This window comes from Equus caballus, chromosome X, assembly GCF_041296265.1.
Source record: "Equus caballus isolate H_3958 breed thoroughbred chromosome X, TB-T2T, whole genome shotgun sequence".
Taxonomy (NCBI): Eukaryota; Metazoa; Chordata; class Mammalia; order Perissodactyla; family Equidae; genus Equus; species Equus caballus.
This window is the reverse complement of record NC_091715.1, coordinates 78,442,280-78,462,078: the sequence shown is the minus strand read 5'-3', so window position 1 is coordinate 78,462,078 and position 19,799 is coordinate 78,442,280. Positions and strand designations below refer to the sequence as shown.

Here is a 19,799-nt window from a genome sequence, read left to right as displayed (position 1 = left end):
ATACATACTTAAAACAGGGAACTCTGCTCCCCAACATCAGAGTTTTGTCACCTAGTTTTATTTTTAAAAGAAAAACAAAGAGCTAAATTCCTGGAAATGTCCTTGAAAGTAGTGAAGAGGCCAGAAGGTTTCTGTTTATTGTGTTGCAATATAATCCACGTGAAATCAACACAATTATCTGGTCACTTGGGGCAAGCCTCAGCTTTCACCTAGATTGCCAGGGTTACTGGAATGCTTCTCTTTTTCACAAAATCAACAAGATAATTGCCTAATTTGTCTCCCTCATTTCAGCCAGCCGTTTTGGTTATGGGATGCCTTGTAAGGTGAAAGTGGCTTTAGAGTCCAACAAAAGACAAAACTGATTTCAACTTCAGGCTTCCTCAGGGAAGAAGTCACCTTCTCCTTTAAGTATCTATCTTTTTTCCCCGTCTCTAAATGAGTATTCACAGTTTTAATGATAATTGATTTTTATTACCTTATTTATTTTCTTAGTTAAAATATGCTCTTAGAAGCTTTAAAAATAACTGCTCTTCCCCTCGAAGCTTCTGTTTAATAGACATTGCCATAATAGGTCGCTTTCAGCATTGCTAATGTTGAGACCCCAGCACATTGCTAACAAATCAAATCAGGTTTTATTTCGTTCAATTTAAGGGATGAATCAGCTTTGGATGTCCTCTAAATGAATTACAAATTAATTGGCTGAGTGTGTTCATTGTTCCTTCCATTCTGACGGTAATGTTATGTTAGCTTGCACTGGAGAATTTGGTGCAGTGGAAAAATGTGAGAATAGTTATGCTGGCTGTTATGATAGATTGTTTGAATCTACCTAGAACCTTACTACCATTTATTTTGCTCTCTGTTTTATTTTGAGAATTTTAGCTCCACAACTATTGTAGAATAAAAATAGAATGGGTACCTAATGAGATTTTTATTTAGCAAATAACTTGAGGGTTGTTGACTTGATTCAAAAAAAAGACTTGGATGACGTGTTTTGATTTATTTATTTGGAACTTGTAATTTAGTACTAGTACCCATGATAAATGTTACTCATCAAGACTTTTTGAAGTAAGGGAGAACAGATTTAGCTGATAAGGGGACTGATTAACACACATGCACACAAACTACTGTATTTCTTATGAAGCAACACACATTAATTATGCAATCTAACTTTACTCTCTTGGTAGTAAACTGAGAATTCATATACTGCTTTTCCTCCCATAGCTAAAATTCCATGTTAAAAGGTTGTAGCTTTAAAACAAATTTGCACCTGTTGTTTAGTAGTATATCGGTTTTAGCTATGAAAACTCTTTATTTAAGTCATGTTTTATGTGTTGTATGCATTATTTTCCATTGTTACCCCAAATCTGATTTAGGAGAAGTTTCCATTTTAAATTTCAGTTAGAAAGGAAATGTTGAAAGCAATGTATGTCTAGTAAGGATTTGACATCTAGCCTCAGTGTGAGACAAGACCATATCTTCTTAGGCAGAAGGCAGCAACAGAAGCTCATACTTAATGCTACAATTTGCAACATTTGTCCTCAACTCACTCACACTCACGGGCTGTCTCTTTCTCTCTCACTCTCTTGATCTCTCACTTTTGCTCTTTCTCACCACAAACACATAAACATATGGGGCTTTGCCGGATATATATTTTAATTAAAGTTCATTTTTAGATTTTTTACCACCCCTTGAGATAATCGGACACATCATAGAGATAAAGCTACTAGAAAAAAATCAGATATATTTCTATTTCTAGCTCTGTCATAGACCCTCTCTGCCCTGTTGTATGAGTCTTTTGATCCTTCTTTTACTGATTCCTTATTAGCAAAATCTGTCATACTTCTAATTTACTTCCTAAAGATGCCTCCAGGATTCATTGACTTAAAAGAATATATAAAGTTTGTAGCCTATTGGGTAAAAAAAAAAACCCTAAGAGCAAAAAGGATAGGCTTATTATAAGACTTTCTGAAGCCATAAATATCAATTGTTCTTTTAGGGCTACATTATCTTTTTACATTTCTCTTATTTACCTTTTTAATTAATTATAACATTAGTTGGAGACCTATGAATGGAAAATATAGATTAACTTATCAAAATGCAGCACAGTGCTGTGATCTTGACTCTGCTATTTTGTAAATGTATGTAGTGTGAATGTGAATATGTGTATCATAGAAAGAAGTTTGAAAAAAACATGCATTAGAAAGCTAACAAGTGTTATTTCCAGAAGTGTGGGTGATTTAGATTCTCTTCTTTTTAAAATTTATCTGTATTTTCTACAATGAGATGTATCATTTGTGCTTACAACCATTTAAAATCAACATTGCTTAATTGCCATCAGTTAACTTTTTTTACACATTTTATTCTAGCACACTTTCATATTATAGAAATAAATGCCATGAAAATGCCCATTTCAGAATCAGGGAACATGGAGTAAGAATAGTGAAATTAATTTAGCTACTGTTATGTGTTGAAAGTAACCTAGCACTTCTCACCCTGATGACCCTCTCTGTAATATTCTCTCCTTTGATTATTCTAACTTTTTAAAATGTGTTTTACAGCTGCAAGACCGCACTCAGTTCAGTGACCGAGACTTAGCCACCCTTAAGAAGTACTGGGACAATGGTATGACTAGCCTTGGCTCTGTCTGTAGAGAGAAAATTGAAGCAGTTGCAACTGAATTAAATGTTGACTGTGAAATAGTTCGGGTAAGATATTTTCAATAATTTTCATGCTGTGGTTGATGAGTGTCATAAATGGAAGTTTTCAAAAAATTGTGTGAGGTGCTGTAAACAATACCATTAATAAAGTGAAAAAGATAACCACAGAATGGGAGGAAATATGCTCAAATCATATATCTGATAAGGAACGTGTATCTAGAATATGTAAAGAACTCTTACATCTCAATAATAAAAAGGCAAATAATGCAATTTAAAAATGGGCAAAGGATTTGAATAGACATTTATCCAAAGAGGATATGCAAATGGCCAATAAACACACAAAAAGATACTCAACATCATTTGTCATTATGGAAATCAAAACCACAATGAGATGCCACTTAACACCCACTATGATGGCTGTAATCTAAAAGACAGATAATAACAAGTGTCAGCCGGGATGTGGAGAAATTATAACCGTTATACATTTCTGGTGAGAATGCAAAGTGTTTTAGCCACTTTGGAAAACAATCCTCAAAACTTTCAACACAGAGTTATCATATGACCCAGCAATTCCACTCTTAGGTGTATACCCAAAAGAAATGAAACTTATGTACACTCAAAAGCTTATACATGGATGTTCATAGCAGCATTATTCCTAAAAGCCAAAAAGTGGAAAAACCCAGATGTCCATCAAGTGAAGGGATACACAAATTGGGATATATGCATATGTTAGAATATTATAGAGCCATATAAAGAAATGAAATGCTGAAACTTGCTACAAAATAGATGAATCTTTGAAAACATCTTGCCAAGTGAAAGAAACCTGTCACATAAGATCACATATGATTTATGATTCCATTTATATAAAATGTCCAGAATAAGCACATCTATAGAGACAGAAAGTAGATTAGTGGTTGCCAGGGGCTGGGGGTAGGGAGGAATGAGAAGTGACTGCTAATAGGTATAGCGTTTCTTTTTGGCATGATGAAAATGTTCTGGAATTAGACAGTAGTGATTGTTGCACAGTTGTGGATATATTAAAAACCTTTTCATTGTACATAATCAATGAGTGAATCATCTGTATGGTATGTTAAATATAGCTCAGTAACACTTTAAAAAATTACATGATCTGAAAAATATCTCACATATGTAATGAATGTTAGATTGAAAAATTACATTAATCAGTCATGGGAACAATAATTTACATTCCAATTGAAAGATGTTGATATAAGATTTAGATAGTGGCAGTGGTATGCTGGTAACTATTTAGCAATCAGCTCTTTAAGGGAGGAAAAAGTCCCGATTTACAGCATGTGTTGATTTCTGTGGTGTAAAGATCCCATCATGGCTGACTCCATGAGTCGTTCAACGTGGAGTTCAGAAGTGATGCTAAAGTTGGCTCTTATGAGCAAGTATGAGTAGGCCTCAGCTCACACTGGAAGATTATCCCAGAAGATCAAGAAGGAAGTACTATTAAAGAACTAGTGACCAAAAACACAGAACTCTTCTAGAGGAAGAAATAAAGTATTTTCTCATACATTACATGAAGAAAGGGGGAGAAGTATAGAGAGAATTCATAAAGCAAAAATTTCTCAAAATAAATACTGTCCTGTTCACATCCTTCCTTTTAATTTTGTTAGGATATAGATGGGAAATCAAATTAAATCCTGTATTTACTGAACATGCTATGTCCCATATATACTAACAAGGAAATAGAAATGCGTTAGACACTTTCTATTTCTAGGGATCTTGGAGTCTAGCAAGAGGGATGACACAAGAATACAAATGACTAAAGAGGAACTGGAGTGAGATCATGGTATGAGGAGCCTAAGCAAAAGCCAGGAATAGGGAAATGCAGAGCATGTGTTTTGTTGTCACTGTCGTTTGTTTTTTAAAATCAAAGTTATACATGCACGTAGCTTAGGGAGTCAAGTTCTGTAGAACTTGCTGCAAAACCAACATTCCTCACTCCTCCCCTCCTACCATTTCCCAATAGCCAGTCAACCACTTTCCACTCCTTTAGGCAATTCCTTTGGTATTTACCTCCATCTATGAATAATGTGCTGAACTAATTAAAATTGTTAGGCTGTGAATAACAAAAAGACTCAACAGCGGCTTAGACAAGATATTTCAATACCATGTACAAGTCCAAGGATACGTAACTTAAAGCTGGCATGGCTATTCTGCTCTGTAGGTTCTCAGAGACTCTGGTGCCTTCCACCTTCCATTCTTCCATCTCTATGATGTAGACCTTGTCTTCAAGGTCTAAAATAATGGCATTTATGGTCTAGGCAGCATGACAGAGAGGGGGGAGAAAGAAAGGGCAAAGCGTCTGCACCAGCTATCTTCTAAATGGGATCCCAAGAAACTGCCACAAGACACATTCACTAATATTCTATTGGCAAAAGATCAGTCACGTGGTCATACCTAACTGCAAGGGAAGCTACAAACGTGGTGATGTTGTGGTCAGCCATGTGCCCAGCTAAATTTTCCATTATTCTGGAAGAGGGAGAAGACAGGTATTGGGGAACACCTAGGAATCTCTCTCATATCTGTTTATATTGCTACTTCTTGATTTTTCAGTCCTAGGAATTGGTGATTGATTTTCCACTATAAAATGTGAGGCTGTTTTTGATCTCTTTCAAAATCTCTTCACTGATCCTTTCACTTACATGCTTAGTTCGTCTCTTCTTATCCTTCCGGTATAGTTATTTCATAATTTTGATTAATTTGATATTTAATGTTAACATTATTATGATTATGTACATGCTTTACATATTTGAATTATGTAGTATAATATTATTTGCCATTTTCTGCATAACGCTATTTTGTTTCCATGAAGTTCATTATTTACTTAGTTTTTATTTTTAGTATGTTTGCCTGCTTAATTTTCTAGATACTTACTGTTTATTTAGCCTCAAATTCTTTTCCAGTTGTATATATCTCCTCTCAATACATTCATACACATTTGGTAGTGTAAAAATTTTATCATCTTGAAGCAATTTTTCCTGGAATCTTCTGATCTGCTCCAATCTGGATTGGTTATTCTGTACATGGAGCACAACTGTCACCCTAGGCTTTCCATTTTCAATGTTTGTCCTTTTGCTGTACTTTCAGTAGGGTATCCTCAAATTTATCTTCCAACTTTTCTACTGAGTTTTTCACTTTTGCTTGTATTCAATCTGCCATGGATACTAATAAACACCATGTGCGATGACAGCAGCTTTCAGACTTCATTGACTGCCACAGGGGCTCCTTGAGACCCCATACTGTAGGAGAGAAGAGACAGGACAGGGTATTCCTAAAAATATACTCTCCCAAAATGAAAGACAAGATAACCACAGAGTTCCTGGCTGGGATTCTCTTCGATACCAAGGGGTTTTAGACATAATTACAGTAAAAAATGGACAAAGCCATTGATTTTGGGACCCTCACTCAGTCACTGCTGTGTACAGAGCCCTCTCTCCCTATAAAAAGTCCTAACATACAGAAAGAGGACAAAGTGTTACCATTTTCTTCTTGTTTAAGGCTAGTTAAAACTTCTACGAGAGGAAAGAATAGGGAACTTCTTATTATCCTTTTGTTTCTAGTTATTTTCCAAAATGCCAGCATGCCAAAGTCAGAGAGACAATTTGAAAAGGTGATGTGTTGTAAGAGGACCTCCTATGTAATATTTGGTAGATTAACTCCAAAGAAGAATATATTTGCTACATAAATATATTCTTGATGTTTCAGGAGAAACTATATAGATATTTTAAGTCTAATAGACCTTCTAGTTATTGATCACCAAAATGCACTTTGCCTCAGGACGTCTAGTTAACCATTACTTGTGGTATAATTTGGAAATTTTAGATTCATGTTTTATTGTTATATCTTATACTTCTGAAAAGTCTAGGAAGCAAACTTGGCATGTTTTTCCCTTAACCTTATTGAATATTATTATGTGCCTATATCTCTTTAACTTGGAATGTCATTCTCTGGTTAGTGCTTATAATTTATTGACTTACTCATTCATAAAAGGCAAACTGAACACCTCCTATGTGGCAGAATGCTTCTAGGTGTCATGGAAAAAACACAGTTCTCCTAAGGATCTTGCAATTTAGCATGGTCAAATTTTTCATGCCTCTGTGCTTCAGTTAACAGTAAATGAAGATAATACAACAGAGGATTATTTTGAGATAATATATGTGGATAATAAGTGTAATGCACCATAAGTCCTCAATATAAGTTAGTTCCCTTCCCTATCTCTCTACAATTCAGCTTAATGCCTACCCTTTCCTTCTGTGTTTGGGTTATAGTGGACATATGTCAAAACGTACCCTTGTGTGGTCAGATATTTATATAAACAACACGTTTGGATGTTTGAAATATGTTTTGAAAGGCTTAAATAAATTTCACAGAAAACAGATGTATGTTTTTGCATTTAGTTTATATTTAATTTCCAAGGAGTATGACTAGATTTGAAATGTCTTTAAATAGAAGAGTGCTTTTCACTTATACTGCTTTTATCTTGCTTTTTGTGTTTGGTATAACCCTCCGCTCCCAATGTGTGTGCAATACAAATAATAGTAAACTCTGTATTATCTCCAACGGACATTGACTCAAAGCTGGCAGGCACGTTGAGATTGAATTCTATGCTGTTATTTTATATAATAAGAATGGGAATAAGTAAGAGAATGGCTTACTCAAAGTCACACAGCCAGTGACTAGAGGCCAGATCTCTTTATCACCAGTCTAACGTTGTTTACATTTCCACTTCCCCTGTGTATGCTTTGTCATAAGAATTATCTTGCATACTTCTTAAAAATATAGATCACCCCATCCCAGATGTAATAAATCAGGATTTTCAGGGAAGAACCTGGGAATCTGTATGTTTCCTTTCACCCAATAATTCTTATGATCAGGTAAATTTGGAAAAGACGTCATGTCACTACACTATGTCATTGTGGCTAAATATTCTAACTGGTTCTTTCCCTTCAAAATATTAGGTCAAATTTTGTAATTTTTATTTTCTTGTCTATTCATTTATTGTCTATACCTCTACAAGATTCTGAGTTTATGTCCCATGAGGACATAGATCATGCCTGCTTGTTCCCTACTGTATCCCCCACACTAGAACTGTGCTTGGTACATAGCTGATGTGCAGTAATATTTTTGTAATGAACGAATGAATATCTAACAGAAAAGTGTGCTCTCTACATATAGCATACACAGATACAAATGAAGAATAATATAAATTTAAACTAATAGCAGTTTGGAATTTTTTTTATATTATTTTAATAGAAGTATTCTTAGAAGCTTACAGATCCTGAGAGTCCTCATTTTTAATAGCCATTATATTTGTGCCATCAATACATAAGAGTTCTGGTTGAAAAGATACAGTATTATTCTATAGACGTATGAGCATCCTGAGGGACAAAGATTATACAGGAGACAAAAGATTTAGAAACCAGTTCCTTCATTTTGCAGTTTCGTCGGAAAGGAAATCTGAGGCCCAGAGTGATAAAATAACTTGCCCATGGGTCATATAAAATGAGTTAAAAATAGTATATTTCAAAAGTAGGGATGTTTAATATGAAACAGAGGAAAAAATGCTCTTTACATAATTGATAGCTGGGATGTGGAAGAGGGTGTTTGGGATCAGATGGATCCAGTGTGATGAACTGGAACCAATGCTTAGAATTAATAGGACAATAGATATTGGTTCAGTTTAAGGAAGAACATTTTGAAAAAGATTCTCCAGAAACTGGACTTGGGAAGCTTGCAAAGTAGTATGTTCCACATTGTTGAAGTTTTCATGCAAAGACTAAATAGCCATCCACTTAGAATGTTGAAGAAAGGACTTTAACATTGAATGGAAGGTTAGACTAGTTATGTTTGCATATTGAATAATTTTCTCAGTGCCTTCCAGTTTTGAGGAATGGCCAAAGAAGAGCTATTTTAGCCCTAGCATGCAATAAAAACTCACATAACCTGAATGTTTACACGATATATTATTTTACCTTCATCATTGTACATTCAACAGTCACTCATTTCTCCAAAGAAGGATGCAAAAGGAGTCAAAAATAAGTAGAAATTGGTTTCTGCTTTCCATTTTCTTCTCTCTTCCAAAACTTTTATGACCCAAAAGAAGCAAGAAGCATCCTCAGGAAACTGGTATCTTCTTCCTTCTGCCTGTACCATCATTTTCACAAGCATTAGTAGCTGGGATTATTGTAAAAGAGAAGCTTCTGCATTTAGAATTTGATAAGCATCAGTATTCACAGATAGGAAATAGAGAAAGTCCATGAAAATTTAATGGAGCTTTAGTAAGAAGTTGCAGTTCTTTACTTTTTCTGAAGTCTAGCAGTTCATTCTCAGTGAGAACATGTAATGGGAAATTGAAATGGAGCTATGCTCTTTAGTATTTTTCCTATGGAGGAAGTTAGAAAAGCTAGGAAAATTGATATCCACTAATATTTTTCTTTTCTACTGGGTAATTTCCACTTGGGATTCTACCAAAACAATCCATGTGTTTCAGGCTTCACATTTAGCATTGAATGCTAAATACATCCAAGGTATTATATTTCCTGAATTTGAAAAGGAAATGCCCTCTAACAAATATAAAGAAGAATTAGTCTTCTTGAACTAAGTGAATAGTTCTTCTGTTTTGCTCTGCACTTTTTTTTGCAAAATCTTACCAAGTATAAAGTTAATGTCATTCATGTTTTTATTTACATTAGAGATTATCTAAGGTGGCTTTGTATTTATGTGGGCCTTGTTGCATAGGAGAAATTCAACTTGGTATACAAAAAAAGGGTACCGTCATCAAATTTAGACCTGAAATTATGAAATGTTATTGAATGGCTTTCTGGACTAAAAGACAGTACACAGGTTTTAAGAATTGTTCTTGCACTTTGTAGATTGGCATGACAATTCTACTGTGTAGATTCGCATGGCAAAGCTATAAAGTTTACAAACATTAGTCATATAAAATGAGCTTTTTGAAAATTGCATGAGAAAGCTGAGAATAAAATTGGTTTTAGACTGCTGCTTCCAAAAGATGGAGTAGACATAATTTTCCCCACTAAGTATAACTACAATCCCTGGACATTATATGTAAAACAAACATAAGAAGACTGTGAAGGGTAGAAAGAAGTCATATCTGCTAGGGACCACGTGACCTAAGGAATGACACAGTGGTGAGTTCCTTGAATTTTATTTTTGTCTCATATACCCCAGATTGGATATTGGAGAGGCTAACAACCCGGAAACATCAATGAGTGCAACCAAAACGACCCAAGAAAAGTCTATTGTCTCTAGCCAGAGAACAAGGAAAAGGGCAGCTTAGCAAGACAGAAAACATGTAGACAATAACCTCTCTACTCTAGCTAGACACCACAGAAAAAAACTGTAGCCACATCCCCACCCCTACCAGAAAAGGCCACGTGGACTGCCTAGACTTGTTCCCTTACCAGGCTACAACTAGATGCCTCAACCTCTCACAGAGGGGTGTCAGAGAAGAAAGAGTGCAAAGCTGAGCATTAAAAATTCCTCTTCCCCCCTTCCCCTGCCATGTCAGTAGAGGACTTTCATCCCTACCCCCACCCCCACTTAAATGTAATGAAGACCATTTACCCCTCCTCATTAAGGTAGTGTTAGAGGAGACCTAGTGGAGATACTGGAAGCCCAAATTCATCCAAGAGTGAAGAGAATCCCCTCCTCCATTGAGTGTCAATGGAAGCCAAGTAGAAAACCTGGACTTCCACAACATTGTGAAAGTCTTCACAAGACAGATGATGGACAGATAGATGATTGGTGATAGATAGATAGATAGATAGATCGAGAGCTATATAACTGTATCCTATACAAAGAGATACAGGAAAAGTTCTATACATAAATCAAAATGGAATTCTAAAAAATGTTCAAATAACCCATGGAATGCAGGGGGGGAAATAGGAAAAAAACCCACAAAGAACAAACAATGCAAAAAAGTTAAATGACATGCATAAGCCATAGATAGCAATAATTGCATTAAATTTAAATGGTCTAAATTCACCAATTAAAAAAAGAGGTTAGCAAACTAGATTTGCTTAAATGACCCAAGTTTATGCTGTCTACAAGAAATTAAAATATACTGATATATGTAGATTGAAATTAAAAGGATAAAAATGCATAGCATGCAAGCATGAATCAAAAGAAAGCAGAAGTGAGTATATTAATATCAGGTGAATGAATCTCTAACAGAAAGGTGTACCCTCTATGTATAGCATACACAGAATACAAATATGTAGTAATATACATTTAAACGAAAAGCAGTTTGGAATATTGTTTCATTTTATTATTACCATATCCTGCTCCAAAGCAGAATTCAGAGCAAAGAAGATTACCAGGGACAAAGAGAGATATTACACATAATAAAAGGGTTAATCCACCAAAGAGACCTTGGAATCCTAAATATATATGCACCAAATGACAAAGCTGCAAAATATGTGTAGTAACAACTGATAAAACTGAAAGGAGAAATAGGCAAATCCAAAATTATATTTGGAGATTTCATCACCTTTTTATCAAAAAGTGATAGAATTATTACACAGAAAATCATCAATGATATAGAAGAACTCAAAAATGCTTTCAATCATGGGACAGAATAGAGGGCTCAGAAATAAACCCACGCTTATACTGTCAACTGATCTTTGACAAGGGTGCCAAGAATACACAACGGAGAAAGGATGGTCTCTTCAATAAATGTTGTTGGAAAAACTGAATGTCCAGATGCAGAAGAATGAAATTGGACCCTTATCTTATACGATACAAAAAAATCAACACAAAACTGGTTAAAGACTTAAACATAAGACCTGAAATCATAAAACTTCTAGAAGAAAAGATTCTGCACATTGTCCTTGGCAATGATTTCTTGACATCAAATATGACATCAAAGCACAGGCAACAAAAACAAAAATAGACAAGCAGGATTAAGTCAAACTAAAAGCTTCTGCACAGCAAAGGAAATAATCAACAAAATTAAAAGGCAACCTACAGAATTGGAGAAAATATTTGCCAATCATTTATCTGATAAAAAGCTAATATCCACACTATATAAGAAACTCCTGCAACTCAACAATAAACAAACAAACAAACTGATTTAAAAATGAGCATAGGAACTGAATAGACGTATTTCGAGGAAAGACATACAAATGGCCAAAAAGCGTATGAAAAGGTGCTCAACATCACTAATCATCAGGGAAATAGAAATCAAAACTATGTTGAGATATCACCTCACACCTGTTAGGATGACTATTACCAATAAAATAAAAGATAATAAATGTTGGAGAGGATGTGGAGAAAGGGGAACCCTTGTATATTGTTGATGAGGATGGTAATTGGTGCAGTCACTATGGAAAACCATATGGAGGTTCCTCAAAAAACTAAAGTTAGAACTACAATCCAGCAATCTCTCCTCTGGGTATATATCCAAAGAGGATTAAATCACTATCTGGAAGAGATATGTGCACTTCTGTGTTCATCGCAGCATTATTCACAATACCCAATACATGGAAGCAACCTAAATGTCCATCAACAGATGAACAAATAAAGAATACGTGGTATATACATACAATGGAATATTATTCAGCCTTAAAAAGAAGGAAATCCTGCTATTTGCGACAACATGGATGAACCTGGAGGATGTTATGCTAAGTGAAATAAATCAGACACAGAAGGACAAATACTACATAATAACACTAATATGATGAATCTAAATAGTTAAATTAATTGGAGCAGCGAATGGAATGGTGGTTGCCAAGAGATGGGGGAGGGGAAAATGAGGAGCTATTAGTCAAAGTGTACAACGTTTCAGCTAACACAAGATGAATAAGTCCTAGAGATCTACTGCACAGCCCAGTGCCTAAAGTCAACAATATTATATACTTAAAAATTTTCTAAGAGAGTAAATCTTGTTAAGTCTTCTCATCACAAAGTAATAATAACAGTAATAATAATAATAGTAAATAAGAGGATAGGAGGAAACTTTTGGAGGTGATGGATAGGTTTATGGCATAGATGGGGTAGGTAATGGTTTTACAGTTATATGGTTATCTCCAAACTCCTCAAGTCGCATACATTAATTATACACAGCTTTTTGTATGTCAAAAAAACCACCCTTAATCAACAGAATCGAATGGACATTTATAAAACACACAGTCAACCAACCGTAGCATACACATTCTTTTCAAGTACCCATGGAACACATATCAAGATAAACCTCATCCTGAGCCATTAAACAAACCTCAATAAATTGAAAAAATTGATATCATACAGCATATGTTCCTGACCACAATTGAACCAAAGTAGAAGTCAATAACAAAAAGATAACAGAAAAATCTCTAATGCTTGGAAGTTACACAGTAATCCACAGGTCAAAGAGGAAATCGCAACGGAAATTAAAAAATACATTGGATTCTCAGTTTCCACTCTGACATTTAAGGAGCTTGGAGCTGTCACTTTGCCCTAACAACAACCAAAAAGCTGAACAAACGGAAAAATCAGTAACTCTTCTTAGGTCTGCCAGATAAATGAGGTAGAGAGCAAACCACTGTCCCCAAAATTGGAGAAATAGGCAGGCAAACACAGAGAATCACAACTTACCGGAAAAGAAACCTCTGTGGGAATCTGTAGTGGGGTAGGAAAACCTAAGCTATAATTGACAAATTGCCGGAGGCTCAGTGTGGACAAGTCTGAGAGTTAAAAACTCCAGGGGGCCCATTCATAAGGGAAACCCCATACTTGTGAGTTTTACCTACAGAAGCTCTACCAGCTTCTTACTATGAACATGGGATAAAAATTCCCTCATGCTTGGCAAGGGCAGGAGAAAAGTACCTATTTTAAAATATACCAGAGCGTTCTGTTCTTCTTGACAAGGGCTGCACTAAAGAAAAACTATTTTACCAGAGGCTAACTTGCTGGGGACTTATCAGAGCCTAACCAACATGGATGAGGGGAAATACCCACCTTTAGCTCCCCTAGCCTTTATGTCATACCTAAAGGTGGTGGAAAGGACTGAGAAGCACTTGTGAAATTCACAGGCCAGGTACACAGATTCACTAAAATACTGAGACCGAATCATGGGACTATAGAATGTTTCCCCACGCCATACTTCACCACCACAAACTAAAGGCCTATTTACCAGAGCTCCCTTTACCTAGTACGTCCTGTTTGACTTTTAACCAAAAATTATAAAGTATATTAAAAGGCAAAACAAAAGCAAAAACACTCCACAGTTTGAAGAAGCAGAGCGAGCATCTGAACAAGACTCAGATATGTCAAGGATATTAGAATTAACAGACCCAGAATTTAAAATGACTATGATTGATATGCTAGAACTCTAGTGTAAAAAGTAGACAACATGCAAAAACAGATGAGTAATGTAAGTAGAGAAATAAAACTTTTAATTAAAAAAGAAATATTGGAGATAAAAAACACTGTAGCAGAAATGAATAATGCCCTTGGTTGGCTCATTGGTAGACTGGACATGGCTGTGGAAAGAATCTGTGAGCTTAGGGATATGTCAGTAGAAACTTCCAAAAACAAAAAGCAAAGAGAAAAAAAAAGACCTCAACAGAACAGAATATCCAAGAAGTGTGGGACAACCACAAAATGCATAGCATATGCATAATGGCAATACCAGAAGGAGGAAAAAGAAATAGAAATATTTGAAGCAATAATGGCTGGGAATTTCCCTTAAGTTAATGTTATACACCAAACCACAGATCCAGGAAACTTACAGAACACCAAGCAAGATAAGTGCCAAAAAAGAAAAAAGCCCCACAGAATATAACTAGGCATATCATATTCAAACTGGAGAAAACAGAAAATCAAAGATAAAGAAAAAAATCTTGAAAGAATCCAGAGGGAAAAAAATCTTACCTATAAAGAAACAGAGTTAAAAGTTATATCTGACTTCTCCTCAGAAAACATGCAGGGAAGATGAGAGTGGAGTGAAATATTTAAAGTCTTGCAAGAAAAAAACTCCACCCACTTAGAATTTTGTATTCTGTGAAATTATTCTTCAAAAGTAAAGGAGAAATAAAAACTTTTTCACACAAACAAATATTGAGGATATTTGTTGCCAGTAAAACTGCCTTGCAAGAAATGTTAAAAGAAGTTCTTCAGAGGGAAGGTAAATGATATAGGTCAGAAACTTGAATCTATATAAATAAAGGAAGAACATTAGAGAGTAGTGAAGGTAAAAATACATTGAACTGCATGAAAATAAGAAAATGCAACATATCAAAATTTGTGGGATGCAGCTAAAGTGGTGTTGAGGGGGAAATTTATAGTAGTCATGTGCTGCATAATGATGTTTTGGTCAAGAATGGACCACATTTATGACTGTGGTCCCATAATATTAGTACTGTATAGCCTAGGTGTGTAGTAGGCTATACCATCTAGCTTTGTGTACGTACACTCTATAATGTTCACACAATGACAAACTCACCTAATGACACATTTCTTGGAATGTATCCCCATTGTTAAGTGACACATAACTGTACTAAATCATACATTAGCAAAGAGGGAAATCTCAAATCAAAAATCTAAACTGTCATCTCAAGAAACTAGAAAAAGAGGAACAAGGTAAACACAAAGAAAATGAAAGAATAATAAAGGTATGAGAAAAATCAGTGAAATTGAAAAAAGTACCATTTCCATTAACACCCCAAAAATAAAATACTTAGATATAAATCTAACAAAATAGGTACAAGATTTATAGGAGGAAGGCTATAAAACTCTGATGAAAGAAGATTTAAATAAATGGAGAGATTGTCCATGTACATGGATAGAAAGATTCAATATTTTCAAGATGTCAATTCTTCCCAACTTGATGTATAGATTTATGCAATCTCATTCAAAATCCCAAGTTATTTTGTGGCTATCAATAAATTGATTCTAAAGTTTATATGGAATGGAAAAAGAAGCAGAATAGCCAATACAATATCAAAAGAAAAGAATAAAGTCAGAGGACTGATGCGACTCAACTTCAAAGCTTACTGTAAAGCTACACTAATCAAGACAGTGTGGTATTGATGAACGAATAGACAAAATAGATCAGTAAAACAAAATAGGGAGCCCAGAAATAGACCCACATGAATATAGTCAACTGATCTTTGACAAAGGCACTATGATAATTGAATGGAAAAAGGATAGTCTTTTTAAATGGCGCCGGATCAACTGAACATCCAGATGCAAAAAAATTAATCTAGACATAGACCTTTCATCCTTCACAAAAATTAACTCAAAATGGATCATAGACATAAATGTAAAATGCAAAACTATAAAACTCCTAAAGATAACATAGGAGAAAATCTAGGTGACCTTGGGTTTACTGTTGGCTTCTTAGATACAAAACCAAAAGCATGATCCATAAAAGCAAAAAACTGATAAGTTGGACTTCATTAAAATATAAAACTTCTGATTTGCAAAAGACAATCTTAAGAGACTGAAAAGACAAGCCACAAACTGGGAGAAATTCTTTGCAAAACACATATCAGATAAAGGACTGTAATCCAAAATATACAAAGAACTCAACAATATTCAACAATATACAAAATATTGTGGAGTTCTTAAAACTCAGCAATAAGAAAACAAGCAACCTAATTTAAAATAGGCAAAGAGCTGAACAGACACCTCACCAAAGAATATATGCAGATGACAAATAAGCATATGAAAAGATGCTCAATACTATGTGTCATTAGGGAATTGCAAATTAAAACAACAATGAAATACTACTACAAACCTATTAGAATGACCAAAATCCAAAACACTGACAACACCAAATGCTGGTGAGGATTTGGAGCAACAGGTACTCTCATTCATTGCTGGTGGGAATGCAAAATGGTGCAGATACTTTGCAAGACATTTTGGCAGTTTCTTAGAAAACTAAATATACTCTTAACATATGATCCAGTAGCTGTGCTTCTTGGTATTTACCCAAATGAGTTGAAAACTTATGTCCATGCAAAAACTTGCACACAAATGTTTACAGCAAGTTTTTTCATAATTGCAAAAAATTAGAAGCAACCAAAATGTCCTTCAGTAGATTAATAGACAAACTGTGGTACACCCAGACAATGGATAAAATGAAATGAGCTGTCAAGTTATGAAAAGATATGGAAGAAACTTAAATGCATGTTACTGAGTGAAAGAAGCCAATCTGAAAAGGCTACATACTGTATGATACCAAGTATATGATATTCTAGAAAAGGCAAAAATATAGAGAGACAGTAAGATCACTGGTTTCCAGGGACTTGTGGGGAGGAGAGAGGGAGGAACAGGTGGAACACAGGAGATTTTTAGAGCAGTGAAACTACTATTCTGTATGATACTGTAATGGTGAATACAAGCCATTATATATTTGCTAAAGTGTATAGAATGTACAACATTCTGTAACATAATGTAAACTCTGGACTTTACTTAATAATCTACCAGTATTAGTTCATCAATTGTAACAAATGCACCACATTAATTTTAGAAAGATGTTAAAAACAGAGGAAATTGACTGGCGGGTGAGAGGTATATGGGCAACTCTGTGTTTTTCACAGAATTTTTTTCTGTAAACCTAAAACTAGTCAAAAAAAGAGTCTATTAAGTTTTTTTTTTTAACTAATTAATCTGGAAAACTGATTGGTGGTTACCAGAGGCAGAGGGTTGGGGGGGGGGAGAAATGAGCGAAAGGGGTCAAAAGGTAAAAAAATAAAAATAAAAAATAGATTAGGGGCTGGCCCCGTGGCCGAGTGGTTAAGTTTGCGTGCTCTGCTTTGGCGGCCCAGGGTTTCGCCGATTCTGATCCTGGGCGCGGACAAGGCACTGCTCATTAGGCCACATTGAGGCAGCGTCCCACATACCACAACTAGAAGGACACACAACTAAAATATGCAACTATGTACTTGGGGGATTTGGGGAGAAAAAACAGGAATAAAACAAAAGAAGATTGGCAACAGTTGTTAGCTCAGGTGCCAATCTTTAAAAAAAAATTAATTAGTTAAAAAATTAAAAAATAAGTGGGCTCATTGAAAAGATCAGTAAACTTGACAAATATCTAGCAAAATGAGCAAAGTAAAAAAAAGGAGAAGACACAAATTACTAATATCAGGAATGAAATAGAGGATATCACTACAGACATTGCAGACATGAAAAGGATAATAAGACAATACCACAAACACCTCTAAATGCACAAATTTGACAATTTAAATGAAATGGGTCAATTCCTCAAAAAGTGCAAACTATCACGACTCACCCAATAAGAAATAGGTTACCTGAATAGCCCTATAACCATTAAGGAAATTGAGTTCATCATTAAAATACTTCCCTAAAAAGAAACCCACAAGTGCCCAAAACCTACAGCTAACATTATACTTAATGGTGAATAGAATGCTTTCCCCCCTAGATCAGGAACAAAAGAAAATGTCCACTCTGGCCACCTTTATTCAACATAGTACTACCAGTTCTAGCCAGAGCAATAATGCAAGAAAAGGAAATAAAAGAGACATGATTGGCTTTGTAGAAAATCCTAGGGAAACTACAAAACACTCCTACAAATAATAGGTGAATTCAACAAGGTCTTTGGATATAAGATTAACACACAAAAATCAATTGTGTGTCTATATAGTTAAAATGAACACATTGAAACTGAAATTAAAGATATAATATTATTTGCAATCACTCAGAAAATCAAATGCATAAGTGTGAATCTAACAAAACACGTACAGGACTTGTATAATAAAAACTACAAAACACTGATGAAAGAAATCAAAGTTGTTCTAAATAAATGGAGAGACATTCTGTGTTTATGGAGTGGAAGACTCAACATAGTAAAAATGTAAATTCACCCCAAATTGATATATAGGTTTAACATAATTTCTATAAAAGTCCCAGCAAGATTTTTTCCATTTAGACAAGCCTAAAATTCATATGGAAAGGAAATACGCTAGTACAGCTAAAACAATCCTGGAAAAAAAAGAATAAAATAGAAGAAATCCAGTCCACTACCTAATTTCAAGATTTATTATATAGCTACAGTAATCAAGACTGTGTGGTATTGACAGGAGGATAGACATATACATCAGTGGAACAGAATAAAAAATGTAGAAATAACCATGTACAAGTATGGCCAGCTTAGTTGATTCTTGACAAAGGTGCAAAAGCAATTCAATGGAGGAAGTCTTTTCAAGAAGTGATGATGGAGCAATTGGATATCTATAGGAAAACACAAATGAAACTTCACTTAAATTTCATACCTTATACAAAATGAACTCAAAATGGATCATAGATTTAAATGTAAAAAATACAGCTATAAAACTTTTAGAAGATAACAGGGGAAAATCTTCAAGACCTAGGACTTGGCGAAGAACGCTTAGAAATGGCACTAAAAGCACAATCTGTAAAAGAAAAAAGCAATAGCCTGGATTTCATCAAAATTAAAAACTTGTGGGCCATGAAAGACCAGGACAATGAAAATACAAGCTACAGACTGGAAGAAAATATTTGCAAACCACATATCTGACAAAGAACTCATATCTGCTACAGAACCAAAGAAAATATTTGCAAAACCAAATATCTGACAAAAACTCATATTTAGAATATATAAAGAATTCTCAAAACTCAACATTAGAAAAAACAACTTAATTAGAAAATAGGCAAAAGACATGAAGAGACGTTTCACTGAAAAGGATATATGGATGGCAAATAAAAATCTGAAAATATTTTCACCATCACTAGCCATTGGGGAAATCAAATTAAGAACTTGATGATCTATCGTTACACGCACCAAGGAGAACAGATGCAATTTGTTTTAAAATTACTGACAATACCAAATGCTTTCAAGAATACCAAGAAACTAATCTCTCATACATTGCTGGTAGAAATGTAAAATAGTACAACTCTCCTGGAAACAATTTGGCAGTTTCTTATAAAACTAAACATGCGATTACCATACGACCCAGCACTTGCATTCTTGGGCATTTATCCTGAAGAAATGAAAACGTATATCTGCACAAAAACCTGTACATGACTGTTCATAAGCGCTTTATATGTAGTAGCCAAAAATTGGAAACACCCCAAGTGTCCTTCAAAGAGTAAATGGTTAAACAAACATTGCAAAGAAAATGG

General features: G+C 34.8%; 1 protein-coding gene across 3 annotated transcripts in view; it reads left to right on the top strand.

Annotated features, from left to right (window-relative positions):
- Window positions 1–19,799, top strand: part of HDX (highly divergent homeobox) — a 194,756-nt gene that overhangs the window by 151,262 nt on the left and 23,695 nt on the right. For all 3 annotated transcript variants that reach the window (XM_023633281.2, XM_014729019.3, XM_070256730.1), the window contains one exon: window positions 2,559–2,705. In XM_023633281.2, the coding sequence (XP_023489049.1) occupies window positions 2,559–2,705 (147 nt within the window). The remainder of the gene's footprint in view (window positions 1–2,558; window positions 2,706–19,799) is intronic.